This window comes from Muscardinus avellanarius (assembly GCF_963383645.1).
Source record: "Muscardinus avellanarius genome assembly, chromosome: 14".
NCBI lineage: Eukaryota > Metazoa > Chordata > Mammalia > Rodentia > Gliridae > Muscardinus > Muscardinus avellanarius.
The window spans coordinates 90,255,557-90,282,137 of record NC_137800.1 but is presented as its reverse complement, the minus strand read 5'-3'; the positions used below and the strand labels follow the sequence as shown (position 1 = coordinate 90,282,137).

Below are 26,581 nucleotides of genomic sequence, written 5' to 3'. Positions count from 1 at the left end.
GTACTGAAGATGGAACCCTTCTCCTCTTCTCCCTTCTACCTCTTCTACCTTCTACTCCCAGACCTATTTTTTAAAAATATATATTTTTATTTGGAAACAGGGTCTCTTAAGCCAGAGAGGCTGGCTTCAAACCTATGTGATTCTCCTGTTTCTGCCTCCCAAGTGCGGGGATTACAAGCGTGGCCACCATGCCCGGCCCCTCAGACAGTCTTTGGCAGTCACTGCTTGGTGGTTCCGTACAGCCTACACAGTGCTCAGGACAGCCACCGCCCTGTTTTCCAGATGAGAAACTGGGGCCCAGAGATGTTACGGCGCGGTGGCCACACAGCCAGGCACAGGTGTAGAGCCAGCGCCCGGCCGCACACCTGGCAGCGCAGGTGCTGTGGGCTCAGTGGTCCTTGGGGCGGGGCCTTGGGCGGCCATTGAAAGTCGGGGTCAGATCTCAGATCAGCCTTCTGTCACTGGGAGCTCGGGTGCCTGGGCTTGAGCGTGGCTCCAAGTGCCTGACTCTTTTTTTTTTTTTTCTCAGCACTGGGGATGGAACCCAGGGCCATTCTACCTCCAAGCTACACCCCCAGCCCTATTTTTAATTCCTTATTTTGAGACAGGGTCTCACTCAGTTGCGGAGGGCCTCAGTAGCCGAGGCTGTCCGTGAACCACGATCCTCTGGGCTCAGCCTCCCAAGTGCTGGGAGGACAAGCTCCCCTGACTCTTGTTGTGCTTGTGAGAGTCGACGTGTTGGCTGCGGTTTGGGAAGAAAACAGCCATAAAGAAGGCAATAAAGACTGCTCGATTACCCCGCTGTCCAGGGCGACCACCTCGGTCGGTCTGCGCGCCCCTCGCAGCCCTCCTGTGCGGTTTATCGGCCGGGGTCACGACACGGGCAGGCCTGTAGCCACTGTGCAGCAGAGTTAAGCAGGGAACGTTTCCCGATGTCCTTAAGCAGTCTTTGAGACCGGGTGTTCGGTGGCTGTGTAACGGCCTGCCGGGGGCCGACATCACTGATGTGCGACTCGCCGATTGAGGCTCGTGGAATGGGGGTCCAGGGCTCCTGCCACAGAGCATCTCCAGGGGCCTGGCCCCCCATGAGAAGCCAAGACAGCGCAGCCTGCGGGGCCAGGTGGCGGGGAGCGGGAGGCGGCCTGCTTAATTGGAGCGGTTATCGTGGGAGAGACAGGTGTTCAGGTGAGCTCCCCGTGCGGGCGGGCGGGCGGGCAGGAGGAGTGTAGGAGGCAGAATCAGGTGTCCCTGGCGGCGCCGTGGGCGTGGGATGTGGGGGCCCGAGGGACGTGCTCAGCTGGAGTGCGGGCATGGAGCCTGGGGAGTCAGGCCTGCGCAGGTTGAAGGCCCCAGAGCCCTGGAAAGTAAGCTCAGGGATTTTTTTTTTTTTTTTTTTTTGGTGGTACTGGGGTTCCTGGAAGCCCTTCTACCTCCGGGCTACACTCCCAGACCTATTTTCACATTTTTATTTGGAAACAGGGTCTCCTAAGCCAGCGCGCGCGGCTGGCTTCGAACCTGCGCGATCCTCCTGTCTCCGCCTCCCAAGCGCGGGGATGACAAGCGTGCCCACCGCGCCCGGCTGGCTCAGGGGTTTAAAGGGAGAATGTTGGCTGAGGGGGGTGGGCCGGGGCGAGGCTGGCAGGAGGGAGAGGCCCCCCAGTGCCGCTCACTGCGGGCAGGTGCGTGCATGGCGGGCCGGGGAGGCAGAGGCGGGAGCCCCTGGGGTCTCGGCAGCCTTAGGGCCTGGCCCAGCAGCCTCATACTCCTCTCGGGTCCCTCCTCCGGCCCTGCCACTTCTGCTCCATTTCCCGACTGTCTAGTCCCCGCCGGCCATTGCTGATCTGCGTCTGACGGTCCCTAAGAAGCTGCCCTGAAGACTGCTGTACCCCACTTTCTTTTCATGACTGGGAATTGAACCCGGGGTGTTCTACCCTGCGCTGCACCCCAGCCCTATTTTATTTAATGTTTCCAGTACTGGGGATGGAACCCAGGGGCATTCGACCTCCGAGCTACACCCCCAGCCTTATTTTTTATTCTTTATTTTGAAGCCGGGTCTCACTGAGTTGCAGAGGGCCTCACTAAGTCGCTGAGGCTGTCCGCGAACCGCGATCCTCTGGTCTCAGCCTCCCCAATGCTGGGATGACAAGCGTGCGCCACCACGCCTGGCTTCCTATTTTATTTTTTATTTTGTTTTTTGTTTATTTCTTGTGGTGCTGGGGATGGAACCTACCTCTGAGCTCCACCCCAGTCTGATTTTTTTCTTCGTATTTTGAAACGGGGCCTCACTAAGTTGTGGAGGCTGGCCTGGAATCCAGATCCTCCTGTCTCAGCCTCCCGAATACCAGGGTCACAGGCGTGCGCCACCACCTTGGCTTCTGTCCCCTTTCTGTTCTTTATATCTTAAAAATAATTGAGGTACAGCTTAGACGCAGGGAACCCCCACCTTTCAGGTGGCCCCTTGACCAGCCCTTATAAAGGCGAGCATCATATGTCCAGGAACAGAGAAGCTTTTCAGGGTTCCAGGAGTCCCTGGGCCCCTTGGTCGGCCAGGCGGCGTGGCGGCGTGGGCTGCGCCTCCAGGAAGCACGGGAGCCTCTTCTTCCTCTGTGCGTGTCGTCAGCCAGGACTCGGGCCGTCCCCGGCTGGGTGCGGAGCTGGCATGCCTTTTTCATTGTTCTGTACTATTCCACTGTGGCGATGTTTGGAGTTCATCATTTATTTATTCTGCTGCTGCTACTGCTAGACATTTGGGCTAAACCCAGAGTTCGGCTATTATGAATTAAGCTGTTCTGAATATTTGTGAATGTGCTTCCAGTGGCTGTAAGTGCTCGTTTCTCGTGTGTGTGTGTGTGTGTGTGTGTGTGTGTGTGTGTGTGTATTTTGGGTGAAATTGCTGGCTTATAGGGTGCGTGAGAAGGAGCGGCAGCCTTATTCCCAGAGACGGTTTCTTCTTGTCGCCTTTCTTCGCTTTGGAAACCTGCGCCGGGAGCCTCATCTTTTGCTCTTGTGTTTTGTGGTGCTGGGGATGGAGCCTCTGAGTTATACCCTCAGCCTGATTTTATTTTTTATTTGGAAACAGGGTCTCCCTAAGTTGCTGAGAGCCTCAGTAAGTCGCTGAGGCTGGCCGTGATCCTCCAGTTTCAGCCTCCCAAGTACTGGGGATTACAAGTACGCACCACCACGCCCAGCTCTTATTATTATTATTATTATAATTATCATTATTATTAATTATTAATTATTATTATTATTATTTTGTGGTACTGGGGATGGAACCCAGGGGCATTCTACTTACAAGTGACACCCCCAGCCCTATTTTTTAGTTATTTTATTTTATTTTATTTTTTGGTAGTACTGGGGGTGGAACCCAGAGGCTTTCCACCTCTGGGCTATACTCTCAGACCTATTTTATATTTTATTTGGAAACAGGGTCTCACTAAGTTGCTGAGAGCCTCACTAAGTAGCTGAGGCTGGCTTCGAACCTGTGAGATCCTCCTGTCTCAGCCTCCCAAGCGCGGGGATTACAAGTGTGCACCACCACGCCCGGCTAGTCTTTATATTTTTTGAAACAGGGTCTCGCTGAGTTGCGCAGGGCCTCACTAAGTAGCTGAGGCTGTCTGCGAACCGCGATCCTCCCGTCTCCATCTCTTGAATGCTGGAATTATAAGCGTGCCCCACCACACCTGGCCGCAGCTCTATTTTTTATTCTTTATTTTGCAACAGGGTCTCACTGTGTTGTGGAGGGCCTTACTAAGTTGCCAAGGCTGGCTTCGAACCTGCGATCCTCCTAGAACTGAGATTCCGGGCATGCGTCACCACACCCGGCTCGGGGCCCATCCTGAGCGCTGATCTTCTGCCACCCTGACAGGTGGCACGAGCCTCTGGGGCATCCGCTGCACAGGCAGGCTTGTGCCTCTCTCCTCCCCCGCTTGGGTCTACAGTACCCAGAACATAGTAGGTGCTCATTAAAAGCGGTGGTTGAATTCATGCATTGGTGTGTGCCAGGAGTTCCATGCAGTTTATCTGCTGGGTCTCCAGCATGGGAGTCTGCGCCACCAGCCCCTCTGCAGAGCAGGGAAACTGAGGCCTGTGCCCAGGTGGTGGAAGCCCCTGTGCACCCGGCCCCGGCGCGTTTTCACTCGGCGGCATGCGCGTGGCACCTCGCCCACTGAACTCCACCAAGCCTCGCAGTCTTGTCCGGGGGCCGTCGGAGTAAATCTCGCGAGTGACCCAGTTAGCTTGCGACCTAGCCGGCTCTGGAAGACCCGTCAGCCCCACTGTCAACCTTGGTCAGTGCCCCAGGATCTGGGATTTCCAGGTTGGCGGAGGGGCTGCCAGGCCACAGAGACCCACTTGTACGCCATTACAGCGCTCTCCTGGCCTGGCTGACGCCTCTTCAGAATTCCTTTGTGTTGATTGCATTGGTGCCTGGACAGCTCAGCCTGTCCCCTGACATTTCTATTTTCTTTTTCCTCTTTTTAGTACTGTGGATTGAACTCAGGGCCATTCTACCTTTGAGTTACATCCTCAGCCCTTTTTGTTTTTTAGTTTTATTTAATTTTATATTTTTGCAGTACTGGGGATGGAACCCAGGGGCATTCTACCTCCGAGCTACACCCTCAGCCCTATTTTTTTTTTTTTTTTTTTTTGGTGGTACTGGGGTTCCCGGAAACCTTTCTACCTCCGAGCTACATTCCCAGACATATTTTATATTTTTATTTGGAAACAGGGTTTCTTAAGCCAGCGAGGCTGGCTTCGAACCTGCGCGATCCTCCTGTCTCTGCCTCCCAAGCGCGGGGATGACAAGTGTGCAACACCACGCCAGGCTCCCAGCCCCGTTTTTTTTTTTTTTTTTTGGTGGTACTGGGGTTCCTGGAAGCCCTTCTACCTCCGGGCTACACTCCCAGACCTATTTTTTATACTTTTTTATTTGGAAACAGGGTCTCATAAGCCAGCGCGCGCGGCTGGCTTCGAACCTGCGCGATCCTCCTGTCTCTGCCTCCCAAGTGCGGAGATGACAAGCGTGCACCACCATGCCCGGCGTAGCCAGCCCTGTTTTTTAATATTTATTTATTTATTTATTTATTTATTTATTTATTTATTTTTTGCGGGTCTGGGGATGGAACTCAGGGGCATTTGATCTCTGAGCTACACCCCCTGCCCTATTTTTTATTCTTTATTTTGAAACCGGGTCTCACTGAGTTGCAGAGGGCCTCACTAAGTAGCTGAGGCTGTCCGTGAACCGCGGTCCTCTGGTCCAGCCGCCCGAATGCTGGGATTACAAGCATGCCCACCATGCCCAGCTATTCTTTAGTTTTTAAATTTATTATTAATATATTGTTATTATTATTATTATTATTATTATTATTAGTAGTAGTAGTAGTACTGGGGATTGAACTCAGGGGCATTCTATCTCCAAGCTACACCCCCAGCCCTATTTTTTATTTTGAAACAGGACCTCTCTAAGTTGCGGAGGGCCTTACTAAGCATCTGAGCCTGGCGGCAAACCTGTGATCCTCCTGTCTCAGCCTCCCAAGTACTGGGTTTATGAGCGTGGGCCACCACGCCTGGCTTCGTTTTTTAAAATTTAGAAACCAGGTCTCCCTAGGTTGCTGAAGGCCTCACTAAGTTGCTGAAGTGGGCCTTGAAACTGCAGTCCTCCTGTCTCAGCCTCCCAAGTCCTGGGAGGACAGGTGTGCGCCACCAGGCCCGGGTTCGGTGTGTTTGCGTTCTCTGGGTGAAACGGGGTGCCCAGGGGGTGTTGTGACCTGTCCCGAGCCGTCCAGGTGAGAGCCTGGAGTTCCTGCCTTACAGCCATGCGCTGTGGTGTTTTAGGGAGGCTGGGAGCGGGTGGAGGTTGGAGTTGGGCCCAGAGCCCTCCCAGCAAGGCTTGCCCAGGGCCCCTCTGGGAAGCTGGAAAGGCTCTTTCAGGCCATTGATTTACTAAGTGGTCTTTGAGAGGCCTGAAAGGGTTGCAGGGCGTCTGGGGCAGTCCCTGGGTTGGAGTCTACTGCGGGATCGGGGCCGCTGTCCACGGTGCTGAAACGGGATCTTGCTGGGTGGCAGCGCCTGGGCGTCCCCCCTGCCAGTTTTGATGGGAGCGAGGCATGTGGCTGGGCAGACGGTGCGGGTGGCTTGATATTTTAATTGAAGCCTGGAGACACGGTTGCTCTCTCCACTGCGCTAACAATGTATGAAATAAATAATTCAGTGGTGGCTGGGTTGTCCCTGTGTCCTCGCCCATGGGGCGGCCACACGCGGGCTCGCATGCACAAGCCACTGGGCAGGCCAGGCGCTCCTGTCCAGGCTGGGGGCTGGACCGGGCCTGGCACTGCATTTAAACAAGGCCCCAAGCCACCTCTCCACCCTGGCGAGTTGATCTCCTCCTCCGCCACCCCCAGGAGAGGCCAGCGGGCCGCGGGCCGCTGCTGCCTGCGTGGAGGTTGAGTGGCACTGCACTGAAAGGCCCATTTGTCCTCAGAGCAGCCTGGAATGCCAGCGACCCCAGGCAGTGACCTTCACTGGGCATGCTCCTGGGCTGTGTGCTGGCCGGCTCCCTTTTTTTTTTTTTTTTTTTGCAGTACTGGAGATAGAACCCAGGGGCATTTTACCTCTGAGCTATCCCCCTAGCCCTATTATTTATTAATTTTTTCTTTTTTTGCGGGTCTGGGGATGGAACCCAGGGGTATTCGATCTCCAAGCTACACCCCTTGCCATATTTTTTATTCTTTTTTTGAAACAGGGTCTCACTAAGTTGTGGAGGGCCTCACTAAGGAGCTGAGCTGTCAGCACACCGCGATCCTCCGGTCTCAGTCTCCTGAATGCTGGGATGACAAGCGCGCCCACCACGCCTGGCTCAATCCACTCCTTTTGATTCAGCAAATATTTATGGCTCCAAGTTTGTGCAAGATACCAGAGCAGGTGGTAGGGAGGGAGACAGTGCCGGCGCAGATACAGCCGGGCCCCTCCTGGGCTGGGAGATGCGAGGTGCACGTGATTAGCACTGCTCGAGTTGGGGCGAGGGCTGTGGTCGAGGGATGGGATCTGGGCGCTCAGGGGAGGGGCGGGCGGTTCTGAGCAGGTGTGTGTGCACGGGTGGCTTCCTGGAGGAGGCGGCTGGCGTCCCGTAGGAGCACGTTGGTGCTCCCCGCAGAGGATGGGTATGGACAGCACCTTGGCCGTCTGGTGGGCTGCCACAGGGTGGTGGGGGGAGGTCAGGCGGTGGAAAGGGTGGGGCGGGGCCAGTCTGGGCTTGATCCTGCAAGGGGGTGCCCTGGTTGGAAAGAATCCTTTGGGTGTGGAGTGGGGGGTCAGTTGCAGGGTGAGGCTGGAGGCCGAGAGAGCGATCAGGAGACTGACGGAACAGTCCAGACTGGCGGACGTGGGGGCCCAAATGACGCCCGCGCAAGCGTAGAGACGTCACTCATCCATCCGTTCATACATCAGATAGTTGGTGTATATATATAGGTGTATATATATTTTTGTGGTACTGGGGATGGAGCCCAGGTGCATTCTACCTCTGTGCTACACCCCCAGCCCTATTTTTTATTCTTTATTTTGAAACGGTCTCACTGAGTTGCGGAGGGCCTCACTAAGTAGCTGAGGCCGCGATCCTCCTGTCTCAGCCTCCCAAATGCTGGGATGACAAGTGTGCCCAACACGCCTGGCTCAGGTGGAACTTTTAAGCTGGGTACGTATACTCTCAGTACTTGGGAGGCTGAGACAGGAGGATCTCAGGTTCAAGGCCAGCTTCAGCAATTTACCAAGACTCTCAGCAACCTATGAGACCTGGTTCCAAAATAAAAAATAAAAGCCGGGTGTGGTGGCGCACGCTTGTAATCCCAGCATTCAGGAGGGGGAGACCAGAGGATTGTGGTTCGAGGGCAGCCTTAGTTACTTAGCAGGCCCTTTGCAACTTAGTGAGGCCTTGTTTCAAAAATAAAAAGACAAAAAAAAAAAAATAGGGCTGGGGGTGTAGCTCAGAGGAATGCCCCTGGGTTCCATCCCCAGTACCGCAAAAAAGGGGGAGAGGGGTTAAGGGTGTCGCTCAGAGGTGGAATGCCCTTGAGTTCTGTCCCCAACCACCCCCTCCCACATTAAAAAAAAAAAAGCTAGGACTTTGGTCACCGCTAGTTGGACCCTGCCCAGGGTCCCTTCAGAGTCTCCCTTTGCCTGGCAGTAAAGCACATCAGGACAGAGGTGTCCCTTTGGGGGCTGGCGTGGGCACTGGCGGCAACCGCGCACGCGTCAGATGAGGCCCAGCCACAGGTCGGGCGCTCGGCTAGCTTCACTTTGGCCTGGGGGCAGAGCTGGTGGAGACCCCCAAACAGAGAAGGCACCGGCGGGGGGCCTTCTGGGGAGCCTTTGGCCGGCACCAGGTCGCCATGGCGGCCGGCTCAGGCAGCTTATAGAGCTGTAGTGGGGACGGCCTCCCCAGGGCGGGGAGGGCGGGCAAAGAAGGGCCTGTTTAATTTAATTCCGTGTTTTATCACTCGTTGGATAAATAACCTTCATTAAGATGGAAGGTGGGGGAATGGACAGGGAGAAGTTTGATTAATTTCTAGCTGCTCTCTCATTTGTTAATCTTCTCTCCGTTCGGCAGGATTATTAAAACAAATTACAAACGCGGCTCTCCCCTCCCTGGGCAGGAGTGTCCCCGGGGAGGCCCCCCCTGTGGTTGTTTAGATGCGACTTGGGGTGACCAGGAGGCCTCCCCACCTCCAGGCCTTGCTGAGGGCCTCGTGGCCCAGGCCTGCCGCAAGGTCTAGGCAACCAGGAAGTGCCCTGCCCGCAGCGCCAAGTGCCCGGAGAGAGGGCAGGGCGCCGGCTCACCCGTGCTGTGGCAGGCACCCAGGCCTCAGCGGAGCTGGCCAGGGCCTGGCGCTGGCTGCTTCGATGGCCCACCAGCCCGCTGCCCGGCTCACCGCCCGCCTGCCTGCTGGCCCCAGGCTCCCTCTGCCCTCTCTCCGCCCTTGCCAGCCAGCTCTCCCTCTGGCTGGAAAGCTACCCCCACCCGCGGTGGGCGCAGAGGGCGTCAGCGTGAGCCCAGATGCTGGTGGGCAGAGGGCGGGCAGCGGCGGGGTATGCCCCAGATACTCTGCCTGTGCCGTCGCCTGTCCTGGGTCTGCATGTGGGCAGTGTGCATGTGGGTGTGCAGTGTGTGTGCAGTGTCTATGTGTGTGCATAGTTTGTTTGTACACAGTGCGTACACGGTGTGTACATATGCTCAGGCACGTGCACTACGGTGTACATACGGTGTACATACGGTGTACACACGTGTGCACACCGCACAGCAGGTGTGTATGTGTTCATGGTGTGAATGTGTGCATGGGTATATGTATGTACATGGTGTGCATATATGTGCGTGGCGTGTATGTATACGGCTCGTGTATGTATGTGCGTGGTGTGTATATGTGTGTATATGTGTGTACATGGCATGAATCCTGTGAGTGTGTGCAGGAAAGCCCCTTGTGTGTGACCAGAGAGTGCCCATGTGTATGTGCACACCTGTGTCCCGTGTGTGTATTTGGTGTGACTCGCTATGTTTCCCTGTGTGCCTACATGTGTGTGTGCACCGGGTGCGTGTGGAGTGGGTGTGATGGGCACGGGAGTGTGTGTGTGCTGGTCCTGGCAGTGCACGCGGCCCGCTGGCTGGTGGCTGGCCGGGTCCTGGGCTCTGTGCGCGCATGTCTCTTCCCTGGCCCCCGCGCCATCGGCTGAGCCCCACAGCCTGCGCCTGGGCGTCCGTAGCTTGGCCTCAGCGGCCGAGGGTGCCCACCTCCGCCTGGCCCCGAAGGGTGTCCGGAGGCCCTGGGCCCGGGGCCTGGCTTTAGGCCTGCTGAGTCACACGTCAGTAGGTGGCCAGGGGAGCGGGCGCCGGACGGGCACCTGGAGGTGGGGCACAGCTCTGCCTCGCCTGTTAGGTGCGCACCCTGGCGAGAACTCGTACTCTAGGGGGTCCCTGGAGCCTGGAGATGGCTGGCCGCACCCCAGGGTGTGGAGAGCCAGAGCCCCAGGGCAGGAGGCAGGCATGGCCGAGGAGGAGCCTCCAGGACCCAGGGGACCCCGAGGTCCCTGGGGTGGCTGCTCCCCTCCCGCAGCGGAGGCCCCCACGGCCCAGCGCTGGCGTCTGCGGCTCACTGGGCGGCCAGCCTGGCTGTAAATTACATGGAGCGATGGTGATGTGACTTTTATCGGCTCATGTGTTCAATAATGTTAACACATCCCATTATATCATATTATATTAATACCAGGCAATATATTACACATGGTGCTGCCCATTAACGTGACCTGGTGCGCGCTGGGCGGGCGCTGTGGTTCATTTCCCTGGGGCTGGCCACGGTCGGTCGGGGGTACTTGGGGTGTCGTTACCGATACCTCCGAGGTCCTTGGGGCGGATCTGGGCTTCGTGGAGGAGGCCTTTGCAGGTCTCTCCCGTTTGTGGCGGGCCCTCCTCCGTCCTCACCTGGCGCCGGCAGGGCTCATTAGCACTCAGCTGTCCAGGCGCCGAGAGGCTGAGGTTTAGGGCTTGCAGCAGTGTGCCAGGGGCACGGGGCACGGCCAGGGCGAGGACTCCCGATTCCCGCCTCGTTCCTCCTGGGGCGAAGCGGGCAGAGGGCCTCACTAAATAGCTGAGGCTGTCCGCAAACTGTGATCCCCCATCTCAGCCTCCCACGTCCTGGGTCACGGGCGTGCACCACCTGCCTGGCGTTTTGCACACTGCTTTAACACTCATTCTTGTCTTCAACCTCCCAGTCGGTGTGACAGAGCTCAGGTCCTTGTGGTGCTGAGTTGACAGGAGACGGAGGTCTGAAAGGCTGGCCACTTGCCGTCACGCGGCGCCTGCCTCCCCTCTGGGCATGTCTCGGAGCCTCCTTGGATAGGGGGTGAGGGCGCTGTGGCCCTGGGGCGGGCCCGGCCCCCACCCTCACCCACCGGCCGCCGCCCCCGCGGCTCTTGACAAGGTGCCGAGCCGGCGTGTAAACCTGCAGAAGTGAGTGTAATTTATTGATCTACATTCGCTTATGAAATAGGACAAGTGCTGATTTGAGGCTCTTGTTAGGTGTGGGCCCGCGCCGTTCCCCGCCCGCGCCCTGCTCTTACCTGCCAGCCCGAGCAGGTGGCTCCCCAGCACCCGGCCCCTGGGGTGGTGATGGGTGGGGGCTCTGTTCTGGGCTCTTAAGAAAACACGGAACATTTGAAAGGCGAGAGGAGGGGCTGAAAGCGCGCCCTTGGGGGAAATATTTGTTCCAAGGTCCGTTGCCTGCCTGCTGTCTGTCTCTTTTCCAGAAAACATAATTCAGAGCAGGTCTGGAAATTCATCCGGGTGTCCGCCCACTTGCACTCCTGCTAGGAGGTCGGCCGGCCCGGGGAGGGGACGCAGGACGCGGCACAGGCCCCGACGTCGCCCTCGGGCGGGGGTGGCCTACTTACCGTGGGCACGCTGGGGCTTGGCCCAGGCAGAGCGTGTCCTTGGAGGCCCCGAGGTGCCAGCCCTGTCCTTGTGTCCTGTTCAGGTACTGTGGCACCAGGGAGCTTGACCCATGGGCTGGTGTCGGAGGGAATGAAATGTCCCCTCTGCTCACCGAGCCCCTGCCTGGTCCCCAGGACACGTGGGGAGTAACACCAAGTCCCTGAGCTGATGTATTAGGGTGGTAATGGATAATAAATGCCATTAGGAGCCAGGCCTGTCATCCTAGGACTTGGGAGGCTGAGACAGGAGGATCACAGGTTCAAGGCCAGCCTCAGCAACTTAGCGAGACTCCCGTTTCTAAATAAAAAATAAAATTTGGCTGGGGGTATAGCTCAGAAATAGAATGCCCCTGAGCTCAGTCCCCAGCAACACACACACACACACACACACACACACACACACACACACACACACACTAAAAGATAGGGCCAGAGATGTAGCTCAGGAATAGAATATTCCAGAGTTAAACCCCAGAACAAAGCCCCCAGGGTGGTGAGGGCAGGCCTCCCGGAGACGGGCCTGTTGAGGGAGGGAGAGGGAAGGAACCGCGTGGTTGTCTGAGGGAAGGTGTCAGACATCAGGGCTGGCCTGTGCAAAGGCCCTGGGTCAGAGTGCACCTGGTGTGTTCAGGCCAAGAGGTGGACTGGCGGATGGAAGCCGTCGGCGGGCCCAAGGCAGTCATGGGTTGGGATGAGGTCAGAGGCCACATGTCTGAAAACGCTTTTTTAAAATTCCAAGTGTTGGCTGGGCGTGGTGGCACACGCTTGTAATCCCAGCATTCGGGAGGCTGGGACCAGAGGATCGCGGTTCGCGGACAGCCTCAGCTGCTAGCATAGCGAGGCCCTTTGCAACTCAGTGAGACCCGGTTTCAAAAACAAAAAGGCTGAAATTCCAAGCGTTGGGGTTCTTGATGGAGCGCTCTGAGCGGAGCTGGAAAGGGCCTTTCAGGAGCTCTCGGCCCGGGAAGGCAGGCAGCTCTGGGAATTCTGCAGGAAGTTGAGGCCAGTCGTGGCTGGCTCGGGTCCAGGACCCTGACGAGGGCGAGGGCGCTCAGAAGGAGCCCGCACGCCCGGCTGCGTGTCCTGGGAGCAGGAAGCCAGGGGCTGGGCCTCCTCGGCAGCCTCGGGTGGGGTTGGTGATCCTAATTAAAAACTCGGATCCAAGAGTCTTGATGATGGAATTTCTAATTAAATCAATTCCATCTCGTCTGGGAGACAGAGGTTTGCATACGATAAGCATGAAATTAATAATTATGTTTATAAATTAGCCGTTGCTCAAAGCAGGACCATTTACACAACTCCCTGGGGCCCTGGCCCCCAACCGGGCCCATCCTGTGGGCTGGAGACAGATGGGCCACTTCAGCCCCGGGTGACAGCCCGAGCTGGGCGCTGCGGAGGAGAGGAAGTGCCGGTCCCCACGCTGTCCCCAGGCTGCCCCAGGGCCTCCCTGATCACTGGAGACCGCTGGCATTGCTCTTGTGTGTGTGTGTGTTTGTGTGTGTGCAAGCCCCCCTTGCAAGGGGGGGCTCAGGCGCACATAGAAGTCAGTAGCATGAACCCTTGAGTGAGTCCCCTGGGTTCACATCCTGGCTGTGTGACCTCAGGTGGGTTACTAAACCTCTCTGTGCCTGGATTTCAGGAAAATGGGGGAGAATTGGAAGACCAATTTCCTAGTATCATCACAAGATTGAAGGTGTCAAGGTTTATTAAGACCACTTAGCACAGTTCTTGGCACTTCTAATAAATGTTAGTTATGCTGTGTGTGTGTGTGTGTGTGTGTGTGTGTGTGTATGAACTTTTTTGTCTTTTCTTGATATCTGAGGTTGAGCTTAGGGGGATTCTACCTCTGAGTTACACCCCAGCTCTTTTTAAATTTTTAAAAAATTTTTAATTTTTATTAATTTTAATTTTTAATTTTTATATTTTTGGTGGTACTGGGGTTCCTGGAAACCCTTCTACCTCCGGGCTACACTCCCAGACCTATTTTCTATTTTTATTTGGAAATAGGGTCTCTTAAGCCAGCACGGCTGGCTTCGAACCTGCGTGATCCTCCTGTCTCCGCCTCCCAAGTGCGGGGATTACAAGTGCACACCACCATGCCTGGCTTTTTTAAAATTTTTTTTTTTCTTTTTTTTGGTGGTACTGGGGGTGGAACCCAGAGGCTTTCTACCTCCGGGCTATACTCCCAGACCTATTTTCTATTTTATTACAAACAGGGTCTTACTATGTTGCTGAGAGCCTCACTAAGTAGCTGAGGCTGGCTTCGAACCTGTGCGATCCTCCTGTCTCAGCCTCCCAAGTGTGGGGATTACAAGCGTGCGCCACTACGCCCGGCCTTTTTTTTAATTTTTAAAATTTAATTTTTTTTTGGTTTGGTACTGGGGGTGGAACCCAGAGGCTTTCTACCTCCGGGCTACACTCCCAGATCTATTTTATATTTTATTTGGAAACAGTGTCTCACTAAGTTGTTGAGAGCCTCACTAAGTAGCTGAGGCTGGCTTCAAACCCGCGCGATCCTCCTGTCTCAGCCTCCCAAGTGCGGGGATTATAATCATGCGCCACCGCGCCCGGCTTCTTTTTTATTTTTTATGGTAGAATCTCACTAAGTTGCTGAGGCTGGCCTTGAATCTGGGATTTTCCTGTCTCAGCGTCCCAAGTACTGGGATTACAGGTGTGCGCCACGGCACCTGTGTGAATTCAGTTCAGTTCATCCCAGCCACCCTGTGGTGAGTGTGAGCCTGAGGCAGCCTGGCTCTCAGGTGGAATAAACCAGTCATTCCTGGCTGTCCCAGACAGACAGACAGAGCAACAGCCTGGTGTTGCTGCCGTATTGGCCAGTGCAGGATAGGTGCTGCTGCAGTAACAACCAGCCCGCACACCTCCGTGGCTCACAGGAACACGCACTCAGTACTCGCTATGTTCCTGTGTGCACAGGCCGGCTGAGTGCCCTGCCTCACCGCCTCGGGGGCCAGGCCGGCTGGAGTCTTGCTGGTCACAGTAGCAGAGGGGACACGTCCCCCGCAGGGCTTTGCACCTGCAGTCCCTCGCTGCGGCTTAGAAGTGGTGTGCATTTCCTGCTCCTAGCTTTGAGCAGGGCTTGTCGTGTGGCCCCGACAGCCTCCAGGGGCAGGGAGTTGTGATGTCGTATGGACCGGGAAGACAGAAAACTAGAAATATTTGTCCAGTGTAGAATGGGCAGTCACACCATGGGTTGGGCGTGCATTCATTTCTTTTCCTTCTTTCCTTTGTTTTTGGCACAAGGTCTTGAACCCAGGGGCATTCTACCTCCAAGCTATATCCCCAGCTGTATTTTTTAATTTTTTATTGGGGGACGGGGTCTCACTGAGTTGCTGCGGCCCTTGCTGAATTGCCGGGGCTGGGAGCAGAGTGCTGGGCTGTCTCCTCTGGGCTGGGCGGGAGGGAGGAGCCTGAGCCCAGAGGGAACTTTGGGGACAGAGTTAGCTGGGGGGTGACCAGAGGGGCTGTCACCAAACTGGGACCAAACCTGGGCCAGACTCAGGGCCCCCTTCAGCACCCACATCCCCCACCCTTAGCTGAAGGCTGAACCCTCTGCCTGTCTGGGTATGATCTCCGGGGCTGGGATTTTCTGGCTCTCTCTGTACACTGAGGCACCCAGAGGCTCCTGGGCTGTGTGTGTGCACACGTGTACATGCATGTGTGTGCTGCCCCATCAAGGGGTTCTAGGGCCTGTCCTGCCAGAGTCTCCGGCTCCTGGCCCCAGGCAGGAGCAGGCAGTGTTCCGGGAGGGCGGTGCGCGCAGGGTGGGTGCTCGCTGCCCCCCATGAGCGGTCCCTCTCACCCCCAGATCCCTCAGATCAGCTACGCCTCCACCGCCGCGGACCTCAGTGACAACAGCCGCTATGACTTCTTCTCCCGCGTGGTGCCCTCGGACACGTACCAGGCCCAGGCCATGGTGGACATCGTCCGCGCCCTCAAGTGGAACTACGTGTCCACGCTGGCCTCGGAGGGCAGCTACGGAGAGAGCGGCGTGGAGGCCTTCGTCCAGAAGTCCCGCGAGGACGGTGAGTCGGCGGGCGGCCTCCGGGTGGTGCGCGGGAAGGAGCTCTGGGCCCCGCGGGCCTTGTTCAGACATGGCCGCCCTGAGAGGCGGTGGGTGTTGCAGGAAAGAGGCGGCACGCACGGGCCTTGTTTAAGGGGGTGTCGGGACCCCCAAGGTTGCTAGAGGGGGGATTTGGAGCCCCTAAAACCGAGCCGTCGGAGGGCAGGCGCAGATGGACTGCGGTCCCGCCGCACACTGGTGGGTGGGCTCGCTGCTGAGCTGGCGGGGCGGGCGTCCGTGTGAGGGCTCCCCTCTGTCTCCAGGGAGGGGTGGCCGCCTCCTCATGAAGCTTATCAAGTCTCTAAATTGCTCCTCAGAGCAGGATGAAGCTGTCGGGATCCCCCAGAGCTAGAGCTAACGCCTCCATGGACAGCTCTGACTCGGCACAGAGAGAGCCGGCCCGGGCCAGCATGAGCCAAGGCCCAGCCGCTCGGCCGCAGGCCCCAGCGCTCTGCCCCTCCCTCCTCTCCCAAGGCCCATCTCCAGGCAGCTCCCCTGCTGCCTGACCTTGGGCTCCGGAGTCTGTATATTTATACCTGTGCGGCCCCCGGGCTCGAATTGCTTTTTCTGAGGAACGCAGAGTGGCCGGAGGCTGGCGTCGCTGACACTCGCGGCATAATCCTGCTGTAAATCTCAGCTAAGCCCCTTTAATTGTGCAGCTAAGGCCACTTGGGAGCCTGCAGCCGGTGAAGGGGCGGGTGGTGGCTTTGGTGGGAGCGGCACTCCAGGCCACCTCCAGGCAGGCTGGCGGTCGGTCGGCGCCCTGCGCCCTTTCCCTGTTGCTGGGGGACACCCGCACCTCCCTCTTCCCCTTCCCCAACAAGCCTCTGGCCTCATCTGTTAGGGCACCACCTCTGCAGGATGGGGGGGCCAAGGGACAGAGGGCTCAGCGTCTTAGCGACCAGCCCTGATCGGTGTCCGCCCTAGGAGACCCGGGAGCTGCCCCCCCCCCCCCAGAGCCCCCTGCGGACCCAGCACCTGCCGCTGCAGCCCTCCCTGCCCCTGAGCTAGGGCAGCGCGTCCTGTTTCATAGCGGAGGAAGCCAGGGCACAGAGAGGTTGCTGAGAACCACCTGGTCACACAGCATCTCAGGAGAGGGGAAGGGACTTGAGCGGGCTCCAGAGCGCTCCACTGCTCTGACCCACTGGCCCCAGTGAGACCCACGACCAGCCTTGGTGTGAGTGCTGGGGCGTCTCTACCATGTGCTCACGTGCACGCACACGTGCTCACGTGCACGCACACGCACACACGCACACCCTGAGGGATGAGAGAGACATGGGTTTGGGCATCATGTTTGGCTGAAGGTAAGATTGGTTTGAACTTTCTACAAGCATCCAGTCAGGTGCTGGGGCATCAGGAAAAAAGCCTGCGTCGCAGGTGTGGAGGCCCAAGCTGTGACACAGGAGTGGCGCAGGTTCAAGGCTGGCCTCGGCAACTTAGCGAGGCTCTCAGCAACTCAGTGAGACCCTGTCTCAAAATAAAGAAGGGTCGGGGGTGTAGTTCAGTGGCAGAGTGAGTGCCCCTGAGTGCAATCCCCAATAACACACACACACACACACACACACACACACACACTCACACACATACTCTAAAGCCCACTTAAGACATTTTTTCTTTTGTTTTACTGAGAGTGGAACCCAGGGGCTTTCCACTTCCGGGCTATACTCCCCAGACCTATTTTATACTTTGTTTGGAAACAGGGTCTCAGTAAGTTGCCGAGAGCCTCATTAAGTAACTAAGGCTGGCTTCGAACCTGTGTGATCCTCCTGTCTCAGCCTCCCAAGCGCGGGGATTACAAGTGTGCGCCACCACACCTGGCCCGCTTAAGACTTTTAAAAAGGACCTTGCAGCTGGGTGTGGTGGCGCAAGCTTGTAATCCCAGCATCTGGGAGGCTGAGACTGGAGGATCACAGTTCATGGACAGCCTTAGCTACTTAGTGACGCCCTTTGCAACTCAATGAGACCTTGTTTCCAAATAAAGAATAAAAAATGGGTCTGGGTGTGTAGCTTGGAGGTAGAATGTCCCTGGGTCCCATCCCCAGTACTGCAAAAAAAGAAAAAACAAAACAGAAAACCCCCAAGAGCCAGCGACTGTGCCTGCCCTCGCAGTCTGCCGTCCGCATAGGTCTGCACGTCTGTCCAGCCGTCCTCTCGAGTCCCCGGTGCCTGGAGTGGGGCCCTGGGGCCTGCCTGGCCGCCCCGCTGCCTGAGCATCCAGGTCCCCCCCCCCCCATGAAATTTGACTTGGGGGAACGTCTTTGGGTGAGTGGGAAGAAGGGAGAGAAAGCTGCGCCCCAGCTGGCCAAATTGAAATCAGAATTGAACGGCTGGTAGAGAGAGGCCGCTGCACCTTGTAGCCTAATCCCTGCGAAAGATTAAAGGTGTCTTTGGCCATATGTTGTATTGATTCGTCCTCTGAAGCATAAATCATCTGTGAGTTGCTCCGAGAGCGTGGGGCAGGCGGGGGGCCGGCGCTCGGACGGGAGTCTGGGGTGCGTGGGGTGCGCGTCGGGGCGCGCAGGTCCCGGCCGCCTCGGGGCTGGGCTCCGGGCCCTGGGGAGGAGCAGGCCCAGAGCAGCTTCTTATGTTTTTGATACTGGACACTGAACCCAGGGGCATTCTCCCTCCAAGATGCACCCCAGTCCTATATCCTATATATATATTTGCAGTATTAGGGATTGAACCCAGGGGTATTCTACCTTTGAGCTACACCCCCAACCCTATTTTTTTTTTGGTGCTGGGGATTGAACCCAGGAGCATTCTTCCTGTAAGCTACACCCCCCAGTCCAATTTTTTATTCTTTATTTTGAAGCAGAGTCTCACTGAGTTGCAGAGGGCCTCACTCAGTAGCTGAGGCTGTCTGTGAACCGCAATCCTCCTGTCTCAGCCTCCCGAGTGCTGGGATTACAGTGTGCCACCACGCCCGGCTCCTATTTTGTTTTTATTTTGAAACAGGGTCTCACTTGGTTGATGAGAGTCTCACTAGCTGAGGCTGTCCTCAAAACTGCGATCCTCCTGTTCTCAGCCTCCTAGTTACTAGGATTCCGAGGGTTTGCCACCATGCCTGGCTGATCACGACCATCTTATAGGTGAGGAAATAGGCCAGAGGGGAGAAGTGTCTCTCCTGAGGTCACACAGCCACAGCAGGGGGGAGCTGGGATAGGAACTAGCTTTGTCTTCTCCGGTGGCCCCTGGGCTGGCCCGGTGCTCGCTGGGACATTGACACAGGGCTTAAGGGGAGCCCAGAGCGAGGCGTGGGGCGCACGCTTGTAATCCCAGCGTTCAGGAGGCTGAGACAGGAGGATCGCGGACAGCCTCAGCTACTTAGTGAGGCCCTTTGCAGCTCAGTGAGACCCTGCTTCCAAATAAAGAATAAAAACTAGGGCAGGGGATGTAGCTGGGAGGCCAATGCCCTTAGGTTCCATCCCTAGTATCAAAAAACAAAACAAAACAAAAATCAAAACCATGGAGGGCCAGGCCATGGGTCTGGCGGCAGGAGGGCTCTGCGGTGAGTCCCCAAGGGTGCAGGGCAGGATGAGACGCAGGTGTGCGCGTGTGTGCACGGGGGTGCGTGTGTGAATGTCTGGATCGTGGACACACCTGTGAGCAGGCCCAGTGTAGCTCTCTCCCTGTGTGTGTGCGTGACTCATCTGTGTTGCTGTGTTGAGGGCCCATCGCCGGGCCAGGCCTCCCTCGTCCCCGCGAGGCCCTCCTTCTCGCCCCTGTACCCAGCCGGGGCTGGGAGTGGGCCTGCAGAGCGCCGCCTGTGCTCCCGGATAAGGTACCGGCAGGCAGAGGGAGACCGGCGGCAAGGGGGCGGACATGTCTCCTGTCTTCTGCTCTCAGGGCCTGGGGGCTGGAGTGTCAGCTTGTAGACGCCCTTCAGCCTGCCGGTGTTCCTGGGGCCCCAGTGTGAGCCTCCGTAGCGCCCCCATTTCACAAGCGAGGAAAGCCAAGGGTGGGGAGGTTTGGGGGCCCGAGGTCACAGGACACATGGGTGTCGCGCCCAGGGCCCCAGTGTGTGGCTGGAGCGTTGGTGATCTCAGGTAGCAGGGGCGGGATCCTCCTGTGGACAGGCCCTGCTACGTGGCTCATGCATTTAACTTACTAGTTCTCGGGGGGCCAAGCCGAGGCTCAGAGAGGTTAAGGAGCTTCCAGCTGGAAGGCAGCAGGCTCCAGCAGATGGCCTCTCTGGCTGCTGAGCTGCCCCACCCCTGGTGCGAGGGGGAAGAACACGGCCCCCCAGTCTCCCTGGGGTGTGTCCAGAGACTGGGAACCAGGGGCCTCTCTGGGCGTGGTGTGGAGGGAGGAGCTGGGTCAGGCCTGCTGCTCGGAGGACATCCCTCCTGCGGCCCGCGTCCCCACTGATATTCTGGAGACACCTGTGGCGGAGTCAGCTGCGCCAACCTCCCTCTGGCTCCGTATTCTGATGGTCTTTGGCAGCGCAGAGGGGAGCCAGGGCTGGCCAGCTCAGGAGGCTCAGGAGGGAGGCCCGGGCCACGGGCCACGCTGCAGGGCTGGGAGGCTCCGGGCTCCCCTGTCCTGGCTGTAAAGGGGTGCAGCCTGCCGGGGGAGGAGAGGAGGAGCCTGCCGGCTGGGGAGAGCTGGGCTTCTGGGAACCAGACAGGGAGGCTGGTCTCTGGGTACCTGCTGGGATCCAGGAGCCCCTGGGGTGGACTCTGGCCTGCCTGTGCCCTCTGCAGCCCCCTAGGCTCCCTGACCCCATCCTCCACCCCGGGAAGTCGGCCTGCCCTAGCCGGGACTCTTCCATGTACAGTCTTTATTTTCTTTTTTCTTGTCTTCTCTCTTCTCTTTCTTGCTGTGTGTGTGTGTGTGTGTGTGTGTGTGTGTGTGTGTGTGTGACACTGAGGATTACAGTCAGAGGCACACTACCCTTTTTATTTTTTCATTTTTTGGTACTGGGAATCAAACATGGGGCATTCTTCCTCTGAGCTACCTGCCACTCCCTAGCCCTTCTAATTAATTAATAATTAATTAATTTTACTTTTCTGTGGCACTGAGGATTGAACCTGGGGCATTCTATCACTGAGATATACCCCCAGGCTTATTATTTATTTATTTATGGAACTAGGGATTGAACCCAGGGGCATTCTACCTCTGAGCTATACCCCAGCCTTGTTTTTTATTCTTAATTTTTTTGTGTGTGGTACTGGGGATGGAACCCAGGGGATTTCTACCTCTGAGTGACACCCACAGCCCTATTTTTTTATTCTTTATTTTGAAACAGGGTCTCACTGAGTTGCAAGGGGCCTCCCTAAGTAGCGGAGGCTGTCCGCGAACCGCCATCCTCCGGTCTCAGCTTCCAGAATGCTGGGATTACACGCGTGCCCACCACGTCCGGTTCCCACAATCGTTTCCTTAGCCCTCTGTCCACGCCAGGCCTGAGAGGTTGCTGTCCCAGCTTGTGAGGCCAGGCTGGGGCTGACAGCGGAGGCATCGGCGAGTGAGGCGTCTCTGGGTAGAGTTCTCGGCTGCCCACCCTCTCCTAACTGGAGGACAGAGCCCTTTCCCAGGTGCGGGAGACCTCAGGACTCCTGTCTTCAGGATGTGTGTGGGCTTTGCTTCCTCTCCTCTCTTTCCCGGGAGACGGGCAGCCCCACCGTAATGTCCTAGCTGACCCGGGCTTCATGGATTTATTTTGCACGTGCTGGATACTCAGCCATGGTGCAAGGGAGGAGGTTGGCCATGGGCCCCACTCAGGCCTGGAGGAGTGACAGGTGGACCCAGCCCCGGCCTGCACAGTGCTCTGAGGTAGAGCCGTCTGTTTACTTAGGTGGCAAGTATAGGACATGGGGCTGCTGCGGTTGAAGGGGGGAGCGCACCAGGCCGCAAGCCCCAGCCCAGAGAGCCCAGCGAGGGCCATGCGGAGGCAGGAAGGGCGGGCCAGGTGGGGGGGCAAGAGCAAGGGCCTGCGGTGGGGCACTCGATGGCACGCCCCTGTAATCCCAGGACTTGGGAGGCCGAGACCAGAGGAGCGCAGATTCCAGGCCAGCCTCAGCAACTTAAGAGAGACCCTGTTTCAAAATAAAAAATAAAGAAGGTTTGGGTGTAGCTCAGATATAGAATACCCCTGAGTTCAATCCTCACTACATAAAATAAAATAAAATAAAATAAAATAAAATAAAATAAAATAAAATGCCTGGGGATTGGAAAGCCCAGGGCAGAAGGGGCCCGGGGAGGCCTGGGAGGCAGAGCACAGGAGCACCACGCATGGGCCCAAGGAGGCCCCTCTCAGGGCCATTCTGCATTTTGAAAAATGTTGGCACTTGGGGAGGTGCCTGAGCTCCTGCTGAGGCGTCCTCACTGCTGGCAGAGGCTCTGTGCCCAGCCCCCTCCCCAGCCCCCTGCCTCCCTCCAGCAGGGCCCGAGATGCTTGGCTCAGGTTGGCTCTTGAGCCTGCAGAGGCAGAAGTGTGGGTACTATGTGGACTTTTGCTTAGTGTTTCTGAGTGCTGGGCAGCTTATTTATTTATTTATTTGTTTATTTATTTATTTGTACTGGGGATTGAACCCAGGGGCATTCTCTCTTCACGCTACACCCCTGGCTCTTTTTATTTTTATTATTTTTTAAGTTTGAAACGGTCTCACTCCGTTGCTGAGGCTGGCTTCGAACCTGTGAGCCTCCTGTCTCAGCCTCCCAGGGGATTACAGGCAGGCGTCACCCTGCCTGGCTAGCTGGACGTTCTGAGCAGCTTCTCAGGGGTGTCCTCTGACTGTCCCAGTGGCTGCCCCAGGGCAGGGGCCGGGCAGCCCGCATCTGCCCTCTGACCTCCCTTCTGCGGGGATGGGGGAGGGTAGCGGGTCCTGCCAGGCAGCCAGCCCACTGCCGTTTCAGGGTACCAACCAGCCATCCCCAACCAAAGCCCTGGCGTGTCTTCCCTCCTGTCATCCGGAGAGGGGCAGAAATTAAGTGGATCTGGCAGGGCGCCCCCTGCTGACCCACCAGGCGGCCCCACGCCAGCTGGGGTGCGCATGGAGATTGGCAAGGTGTCTGCACTAATGTGACGGCGTGGTGATTGCCCCGGTCAGTCCCATCGGGTAAGGAAGATGAACCCTGGCCGCGCCCTGCCCGCCCCAGGGACTTCGCCTGTCTGCTTTGATTCTCTGCTGCTCTGGCCAGTGGCAGGGCGCTGATGTCTCTTGATTTTTTGAGTCCCCAGGGCTGGCGTCGTGGGGCCCTGCAGCCTCCCCCTGGCTCCCGGGCTGGGCTGGGCTGCCAGTCCAGGCCTATCAGCCGGGAGCGCTCGTCCGCCCCCCCGCCCTCCCTCCCGTGGCCTCTGGGCTGACCTGGAACAGCAGAAGGACCAGGTCCAGGCTGAGCTTCCTGGGCTCTGAATTCACATCCCTTTCCTTGGAGACAGGGGGCAACAAGTTCTTCCCAGCCTCCCTCGGGAGACATTTTTTTGTTTTTGCACTGGGGATGGAACCCAGGGGCATTGTAACTCTGCTACACGCCAGCCCTATTTTTCAGTCTTAATTTTTGAAACGGGGTCTCGTTGGGTTGCAAAGGGCCTTGTCAAGTAGCTGAGGCTGTCTGTGAACCGCGATCCTCCAGTCTCAGCCTCCTGAGCTGGGATGACAAGCGTGCGCCCACGCCCAGCAGGAGCCATGCGCACAGGATTCCTCTCTGTGGCGTTTGGAATCCCGGGTCTTGGTGGCCACTCGGCACCGGTGTTCTCTGTGGCCCCTGCACCCGGCTCTGCACGGAGCAGGGGAGGAGGAGGTGGGCTGCTGTTGGAAGCAGGAATGGAGGCGACCACCGCTTCCCAGGGAGAGGGAGAGAGGGAGAGGGAGGAGCGGAGGGTCTGGACGACCACGCTGCTTGAGACCCCCGTGTGGCCAAGTCCCCTGGCGGCCCGCGCTCTTGGCTCTCCGCGGCTCAGAAGGTTGGGGTTGGGGCTACACTGAGCGGGGCCGGGGCATGTGCTGGGAGGAGGGCCAGAGGCATCCTTCTGTCTGTCCTTCAGCCCATCCATCCTTCGCCTTTGTACGGGTGATTCCTTCACCTGCAGCATAAATATTTATTGACCACCCACCGTGTGCCGGGCACTGAGCCCAGGTACCGGGCACAACGCGGTGGACCGGGCAGCTGTACAGCCCGTGATGACCCTTGACCGAGGGCCGGGGAGGGAGAGTGCGTGACTCTGATTTGGGGAGAGAGCCAGAGGCGTTTTACAGTGGGTAATTCAATACAGAACACTTCCAAAATTGGGGGGGGGATTCTGGGAATTGAACCCAGAGGTACTCTACTTCTGAGCTACGACCCAGTCCTATTTTATTTAATTAATTAATTAATTAATTTATTTATATAATTATATATAATTTTATATTATATATAATTTATTTATTTATTTTATTTATTTAATTATTTATTTATTTTGAGGGTCTGGGGTGGAACCCAGGGGCATTCGATCTCCGAGCTCCACCCCCTGCCTTTTATTATTCTTTATTTTGAAACCGGCTCTCACTGAGTTGCAGAGGGCTGCACTAAGTAGCTGAGGCTGTCTGTGAACCATGATGATCCTCTGTCTCAGCCTCCTGAAAGCTGGGATTACAAGTGGGCGCCACCACACTCGGCCTATTTTTTTTTTGTGTGTGTGTGGTACTGAGGATGGAACCCAGGGGCATTCTACCCCCTAGCTCCACCCCAGCCCTATTTTTTAGTCTTTATTTTGAAACAGGGTCTCACTGAGTTGCAAAGGAACTTGCTAAGTAGCTGAGGCTGTCCTCAACTGTGATCCTCCTGTCTCAGCCTCCCAAATGCTGGGATTACAAGGGTGCACCACCGTGCCTGGCTCTTATTTTTTATTTTGAAACAGGATCTCATTAAATTGCAGAGGCTGGCCTTGAATCTGTGATTGTCCTGTCTCCACCTCTGGACTACCTACCGGGATTGAGGTGTGTGGCGCTCTGCCCCGCTCCTCCTCCTCCTCCTCTCCTCCTCCTCCTCCTCCTCCTCCTCCTCCTCCTCCCCCCCTCCCCCCCCTCCTCCTTTCTTCCCTCTTCTTCTGTACTGGGGATTGAACCCAGCTGTGTTCTACCTCTGGGCTATATTCCCTGCCTTTTTATTTTGAAACAGGGTCTCATTAAGTTGCTGAGGCTGGCCTCAGCTCTGTCCTCCTATCTCAGCGTCTGCAGGCCTGGGATTACAGGCCTGCACCACTGTGCCTGGCTTACTACAGAACTACTTAATATGACTCAGAGCGAGGGTAGACCTAGTTATGAAGGTGCGGCAGGGGAATGGCAGGGGAGACCTGCCACTCCAGGTCTCCATCAGGGTGGACCCCCGAGACGCTGGCCCTGCCTTTCTGCAGAGGTGGCTCTAGATGGAGCCCCAGACGCACTGAGGGATGAGCCAGGTGGAGACTTGGGGGAGACCTGGGGGTCCAGGCAGAGCACTAGCAAGGGCAAAGGCCCTGGGGTGGAGCCTGCCTGGTGTTTGTGGGGGGCAGATCGTGTGGGGCCTGCAGGCTGCTGCGAGGACTTTGGCTTTTGTGCAGAGCCATGTAGGAGTCACTGGATGTTGCGAGTAGAGGAGGGCCATGGACAGGCTTGGGTTTGTGAGACCCCCACCCGGGCTCTGTGCAGGGGGTGGGCTGGGGGCTGCTCAGGGGCCGTCCAGTCAGAGGTGGTGGTTTGCACCAGGGGTGAGGGTGGTAAGAAGGGACATATTTGGGTTCACTTTGCAGCCCGAGTCCATAGGGCCTGCTCTGGGCTTGCATAGAGAATGAGGTCACCTCGTAGGCAGGCGATGCCCGGGGCTGTTGGGGTCAGCACCGCGGATAGCGGGTCTGCGGGGTGGCCTTCTAGGAGCTCTGGCTGGCTGGGGCTTGGTGCAGAGTGGACCCTGGCTTCTTAAACATGCGGCCTTCCCCTCAATTCTGTCATCAACTTTTTTTTTTTTTTTTTTTTTTGGTGGTACTGGGGTTCCTGGAAGCCCTTCTACCTCCGGGCTACACTCCAGACCTATTTTTACATTTTTGTTTGGAAACAGGGTCTCCTAAGCCAGTGCTTGTGGCTGGCTTCGAACCTGCGTGATCCTCCTGTCTCTGCCTCCCAAGCCTGGGGATTACAAGTGTGTGCCACCACGCCCGGCCCTCATCAACTTTTTTTTTTTTAACAATAAATGCTTAAAAACAGTCTTTATTATTATTTTTTTTATAATTTCAGCATTTAATATCCACAATGAAATCAGTATTTCCCATTAAGTTTTGAGGGGGGCTTGTTTTTTGTTTTGTTTTGTGGTACTGGGGATGGAACCCAGGGGCAATCTACCTCCGAGCTATACCCCCAATCGTATTTTCTATATATATATATATATATTTTTTTTTTTTAAATTTATTTTTATTGGTGCATTGTAATCATATATCACATTGGAATACAAGACTTGAGAGGATATATAAGCACACATGTCATCAACTTTTAAAATATTTATATAGCCGGGCGTGGTGGCGCACACTTGTAATCCCTGCGCTTGGGAGGCGGAGACAGGAGGATCGCGCTGGTTCGGAGCCAGGCTCGCTGGCTTAAGAGACCCTGTTTCCAAATTAAAAATAATATAAAATAGGTCTAGTAGCCCGGAGATAGAAGGGCTTCCAGGAACCCCATTACTACACACACACAATATATATATATATATGTATGTATGTATTTGTAGTCAGGCATGGTGGCGCACGCTTGTCATCCCAGCATTCGGGAGGCTGAGACGGGAGGATTCGGGTTCGCAGACAGCCTCAGCCACTTTGTGAGGCCCTCTGCATCTCAGTGAGACCCTGTTTCAATATAAATAATAAAAAATAAGTCTGAGAGCGCAGCTTGGAGGTAGAACGCCCCTGGGTTCCAACCCAGTACTGCAAAAATATTTATATATTTGTACTGGGGATTGAACGTAGGGGCATTCTACCTCCAAGCTGTACCCCGACTCCTGTTTTATTTGGAAACAGGGTCTCCCTAGGTTGGTAAGAGCCCAACTACTTTGCTAAGGTTGTCTGTCCTCCGACCTCCTGTCTCA

General features: G+C 56.5%; 1 protein-coding gene across 4 annotated transcripts in view; it reads left to right on the top strand.

The window, feature by feature from the left end:
• GRM4 (glutamate metabotropic receptor 4) overlaps positions 1-26,581 on the top strand; it is a gene marked incomplete at both ends in the record, with an annotated part of 81,082 nt that overhangs the window by 8,799 nt on the left and 45,702 nt on the right. For all 4 annotated transcript variants that reach the window (XM_080710946.1, XM_080710945.1, XM_080710944.1 and 1 more), the window contains one exon: positions 15,296-15,512. In XM_080710946.1, the coding sequence (XP_080567072.1) occupies positions 15,296-15,512 (217 nt within the window). The remainder of the gene's footprint in view (positions 1-15,295; positions 15,513-26,581) is intronic.